A 5,391-nucleotide genomic window follows, 5' to 3' on the forward strand; every position below is an offset into this window, starting at 1 on the left:
GGAGCCCGGACGCCTGGGTTCTCTCCCGGTTCTGGGAGGGGAGGGCAGCCTGGTGGTTAGAGCAGGGGGGCTGGGAGCCCGGACGCCTGGGTTCTCTCTCTCTCTTTCCACGCAGGTCTGGATCGACGCGGGGACTCAGATCTTTTTCTCTTACGCCATCGGTCTGGGCGCCCTGACAGCCCTGGGCAGCTACAACCGGTTCAACAACGACTGCTACAAGTGAGCCTGGGGGGGGGTCTGAGTCCCCCGGCCCCTCCCCTGCTGCTGGGATCCCCCCCCAAGTTCCCCTCCAGCTGGTGCTGCCCCCTCCGGCCTGTCCTCTAATCCCCCTCCTCTCCTCCCCCCAGAGATGCCATAATCCTCGCCCTGATCAACAGCGGGACGAGTTTCTTCGCGGGCTTCGTTGTATTTTCCATCTTGGGCTTCATGGCAGCGGAGCAGGGGGTCGACATCTCCAGGGTCGCAGAATCCGGTGGGTTCCACCCGGACGCCTGGGTTCTCTCCCCGGCTCTGGGAGGGGAGTGGGGGCTGGTGGGTCAGAGCAGGGGGGGCTGGGAGCCCGGATGCCTGGGTTCTATCCTGGTCTCTCTCCCCCAGGGCCTGGCCTGGCGTTCATCGCGTATCCCCGAGCTGTCACCCTGATGCCCGTCGCTCCCCTCTGGGCGGCTCTGTTCTTCATCATGCTGCTGCTACTTGGACTGGACAGCCAGGTGGGGCTGGGGCCCGGACGCCTGGGTTCTCTCCCCGGCTCTGGGAGGGGGCTGGTGGTTAGGGCAGGGCAGGGCTGGGAGCCAGGACGCCTGGGTTCTCTCCCCGGCTCTGGGAGGGGGCTGGGGGCTGGTGGTTAGGGCAGGGCTGGGGCCCGGACGCCTGGGTTCTCTCCCTGGCTCTGGGAGGGGGCTGGTGGTTAGGGCAGGGCAGGGCTGGGAGCCAGGACGCCTGGGTTCTCTCCCTGGCTCTGGGAGGGGGCTGGGGGCTGGTGGTTAGGGCAGGGCAGGGCTGGGGCCCGGACGCCTGGGTTCTCTCCCTGGCTCTGGGAGGGGGCTGGGGGCTGGTGGTTAGGGCAGGGCAGGGCTGGGGCCCGGACGCCTGGGTTCTCTCCCTGGCTCTGGGAGGGGGCTGGGGGCTGGTGGTTAGGGCAGGGCAGGGCTGGGGCCCGGACGCCTGGGTTCTCTCCCAGGGGGCTCAGAGCTGGCTGTGCTCCCCCCAGTTTGTGGGGGTGGAGGGTTTCATTACAGGGATCCTGGACTTGCTCCCGGCCAGCTGCTCATTCCGGTTCCAGCGGGAGGTGACGGTCGCCCTGAGCTGCACCCTCTGCTTCTTCATCGACCTCTCCATGGTCACCGAGGTACGGGGGGCTGCGGGTCGGGAAGGAGGGGCACCCCCGGCCAGCGCCCCGGGGCTCGGCCCCCGCTCACTCCTGCCCTCTCCCGCCCTAGGGGGGCATGTACGTCTTCCAGCTCTTCGACTACTACTCGGCGAGCGGCACCACGCTGCTGTGGCAGGCGTTCTGGGAGTGTGTGGTGATCGGCTGGGTGTACGGTGAGTCCCGCGCCGGCGGGCTGCGGGGCGGGAGTGAGGGGCGCCGGCGGGGCTGGGGGCTGCGGGGCGGGAGTGAGGGGCGCCGGCGGGCTAGGGGGCTGCGGGGCGGGAGTGAGGGGCGCCGGCGGGCTAGGGGGCTGCGGGGCGGGAGTGAGGGGCGCCGGCGGGGCAGGGGGCTGCGGGTCGGGAGTGAGGGGCGCCGGTGGGGCTGGGGGCTGCGGGGCGGGAGTGAGGGGCGCCGGCGGGCTAGGGGGCTGCGGGGCGGGAGTGAGGGGCGCCGGCGGGGCAGGGGGCTGCGGGGCGGGAGTGAGGGGCGCCGGCGGGCTAGGGGGCTGCGGGGCGGGAGTGAGGGGCGCCGGCGGGGCAGGGGGCAGCGGGGCGGGAGTGAGGGGCGCCGGCGGGCTAGGGGGCTGCGGGGCGGGAGTGAGGGGCGCCGGCGGGCTAGGGGGCTGCGGGGCGGGAGTGAGGGGCGCCGGCGGGGCAGGGGGCAGCGGGTCGGGAGTGAGGGGCGCCGGCGGGGGGCAGATCTGGGTTCAGCAGGCAGGATGCCGGGATTGATGGGCCCATGGCTGTGACGTGGGGGGCAGCAGGCAGGGGCTGGGGGTCGGCTGCGGGGGAGGAGGGCGTATGTGGGTCTCTCTCACCCATTGCCTCCCCAGGGGCTGATCGGTTCATGGACGACATCGCCTGCATGATCGGCTACCGGCCCTTCCCCTGGATGAAATGGTGCTGGATGGTCCTGACGCCCCTCATCTGCCTGGTACGGGCCTGGGCGGGGGGGCCCGGACTCCTGGGTTCTCTCCCTGGCGGCGGGGGGGGGGCGGACTCCGAGGCTCTCTCCCTGGCGGCGGGGGGCAGGGGGGGCCCGGACTCCTGGGCTCTCTCCCTGGCGGCGGGGGGCGGGGGGGGGCCCGGACTCCTGGGCTCTCTCCCTGGCGGCGGGGGGCGGGGGGGGGCCCGGACTCCTGGGCTCTCTCCCTGGCGGCGGGGGGCGGGGGGGGGGCCCGGACTCCTGGGCTCTCTCCCTGGCGGCGGGGGGCGGGGGGGGGGCCCGGACTCCTGGGCTCTCTCTTTGGGGGCGGGGGGGGGCCCGGACTCCTGGGCTCTCTCCCTGGTGGCAGGGGGCGGGGGGGGGCCCGGACTCCTGGGCTCTCTCCCTGGTGGCGGGGGGGGGCCCGGACTCCTGGGCTCTCTCCCTGGCGGCGGGGGGGGGGTCGGACTCCTGGGCTCTCTCCCTGGCGGCGGGGGGTTGGGGGGGCCCGGACTCCTGGGTTCTCTCCCTGGCGGGAGCCGGGCTCCACTCCGCGTTTTTAACCTCCCGCCTCCCGCAGGGCATTTTCCTCTTCAACGTTGCCTATTACAAGCCGCTGATCTACAACCAGACCTACGTGTACCCCTGGTGGGGCGAGGCCATCGGCTGGGCCTTCGCCCTCAGCTCCATGCTCTGCCTGCCACTCACCGCCCTCTACAAGCTCCTCCGCGCCCAGGGGACCCTGGCTGAGGTGAGCCCGGGGGTCACTGCCCCGCTCCGGGAGGGGGGGGGGAGCCCGGGCGCCGGGGGTCGCTGCCCCGCTCCGGGAGAGGAGGGGGGGGGAAGCCCGGGGGTCGCTGCCCCGCTCCGGGAGAGGGGGGTGGGGGGAGCCCGGGGGTCGCTGCCCCGCTCCGGCAGAGGAGGGTGGGGGGAGCCCGGGCGCTGGGGGTCGCTGCCCCGCTCTGGGAGAGGAGGGTGGGGGGAGCCCGGGCGCAGGGGGTCGCTGCCCCGCTCCGGGAGAGGAGGGTGGGGGGAGCCCAGGGGTTGCTGCCCCGCTCCGGGAGAGGAGGGGGGGGAGCCCGGGCGCCGGGGGTCGCTGCCCCGCTCCGGGAGAGGAGGGGGGGGAGCCCGGGGGTCGCTGCCCCGCTCCGGGAGAGGAGGGTGGGGGAAGCCCGGGCGCCGGGGGTCGCTGCCCCGCTCCGGGAGAGGAGGGTGGGGGGAGCCCGGGGTCGCTGCCCCGCTCTGGGAGAGGAGGGGGGGGAGCCCGGGCGCCGGGGGTCGCTGCCCCGCTCCGGGAGAGGAGGGTGGGGGGAGCCCGGGCGCCGGGGGTCGCTGTCCCGTTCCGGGAGAGGAGGGTGGGGGGAGCCCAGGGGTCGCTGCCCCGCTCCGGGAGAGGAGGGGGGGGAGCCCGGGCGCCGGGGGTCGCTGCCCCGCTCCGGGAGAGGAGGGTGGGGGGAGCCCAGGGGTCGCTGCCCCGCTCCGGGAGAGGAGGGGGGGGAGCCCGGGCGCCGGGGGTCGCTGCCCCGCTCCGGGAGAGGAGGGTGGGGGGAGCCCAGGGGTCGCTGCCCCGCTCCGGGAGAGGAGGGGGGGGAGCCCGGGCGCCGGGGGTCGCTGCCCCGCTCCGGGAGAGGAGGGTGGGGGGAGCCCAGGGGTCGCTGCCCCGCTCCGGGAGAGGAGGGGGGGGAGCCCGGGCGCCGGGGGTCGCTGCCCCGCTCCGGGAGAGGAGGGGGGGGAGCCCGGGGGTCGCTGCCCCGCTCCAGGAGAGGAGGGTGGGGGAAGCCCGGGCGCCGGGGGTCGCTGCCCCGCTCCGGGAGAGGAGGGTGGGGGGAGCCCGGGGTCGCTGCCCCGCTCTGGGAGAGGAGGGGGGGGAGCCCGGGCGCCGGGGGTCGCTGTCCCGTTCCGGGAGAGGAGGGTGGGGGGAGCCCAGGGGTCGCTGCCCCGCTCCGGGAGAGGAGGGGGGGGAGCCCGGGCGCCGGGGGTCGCTGCCCCGCTCCGGGAGAGGAGGGTGGGGGGAGCCCAGGGGTCGCTGCCCCGCTCCGGGAGAGGAGGGGGGGGAGCCCGGGCGCCGGGGGTCGCTGCCCCGCTCCGGGAGAGGAGGGGGGGGGAGCCCGGGGGTCGCTGCCCCGCTCCGGGAGAGGAGGGGGGGGAGCCCGGGCGCCGGGGGTCGCTGCCCCGCTCCGGGAGAGGAGGGGGCAGCGGGGCGCCCGGACGCCTGGGTTCGATGACCCCTCTCTCTCCCTGCCCCCAGCGCTGGCAGGACCTGACCCAGCCCGTCTGGGGGCTGCACCACCTGGAATACAAACCGCCCGAGGGGGACGGGAGGGCGCTGACGACGCTGAGCCCCGGCGCCGAGGACGTGGGGAAAGTCGTGATCCTGGAGAGCGTCATGTGACTGCGAGCGGCCCCCCTCCCCCCAATCACACAGCCGCTCTGTGGGGGGGGGCAGGACCCCTGAACCAGCCCCCACAAGCCCGGACGCCTGGGTTCTCTCCCTGGCTCGGGCAGGGGAATGGGGTCTAGGGGTGAGAGTGGGGGGCTGGGAGCCCGGACACCTGGGTTCTCTGGGAGGGGCACCTAGAATGGCTCCCCTGTTCAGACCCACACGCCACAGAGCCAGCATAACACCCCCCAGCCGGCGAACCCAGGCGTCCTGCCCCCCCCCAGCCCTTGAACATAGATTATATTTTGCACATTTTGTATCGAGAGCTATAGGGAGATGGGGGGGGGGGGTTAATTGCGGGGCCTGTTCAAAGCACTAACGAGCCGCAGCGTCGAGGCCGGGTGTCGCGCGGGGACCCGGCGGGCAGGTTTGCACAGGACAAAGTGTGTGTGTGTCTGGGGGGGGGGGTGTCCCCATCCGTCCATGGGGGGAGGGGGTGTCTGTAGGGGCAGGGCTGTGTGTCTGGGGGGGGAGTCTGTGTCAGGGGCCAGGTGTGTGTGTCCATGGGGGGGTGTATGTGTCTGGGGGGGGGGTCTGTCAGTGTCCAGGTGTGTGTGTGGGGGGGTCGGGGCGTGTGGGTGTCCGTGGGGGGATGTATGTGTCTGGGGGGGGTCTGTCAGTGTCCAGGTGTGTGTGTGGGGGGTCGGGGCGTGTGGGT

At 74.6% G+C, this 5,391-nt stretch overlaps 1 protein-coding gene across 1 annotated transcript in view; it reads left to right on the forward strand.

Moving 5' to 3' along the window:
• Positions 1–5,134, forward strand: part of SLC6A8 (solute carrier family 6 member 8) — a gene marked incomplete at its 5' end in the record, with an annotated part of 7,333 nt that extends 2,199 nt beyond the window's left edge. The window contains 8 exons of the mRNA XM_084612965.1: positions 39–219; positions 348–472; positions 598–710; positions 1,211–1,348; positions 1,440–1,542; positions 2,202–2,302; positions 2,874–3,044; positions 4,542–5,134. Coding sequence (XP_084469091.1) covers positions 39–219; positions 348–472; positions 598–710; positions 1,211–1,348; positions 1,440–1,542; positions 2,202–2,302; positions 2,874–3,044; positions 4,542–4,685 — 1,076 coding nt within the window. The 3' untranslated portion in view covers positions 4,686–5,134. The remainder of the gene's footprint in view (positions 1–38; positions 220–347; positions 473–597; positions 711–1,210; positions 1,349–1,439; positions 1,543–2,201; positions 2,303–2,873; positions 3,045–4,541) is intronic.
• Positions 5,135–5,391: the final 257 nt, after the last annotated feature.

This window comes from Lepidochelys olivacea, assembly GCF_965140295.1.
Source record: "Lepidochelys olivacea isolate rLepOli2 genome assembly, chromosome: 23".
In the NCBI taxonomy this organism is placed as follows: Eukaryota; Metazoa; Chordata; order Testudines; family Cheloniidae; genus Lepidochelys; species Lepidochelys olivacea.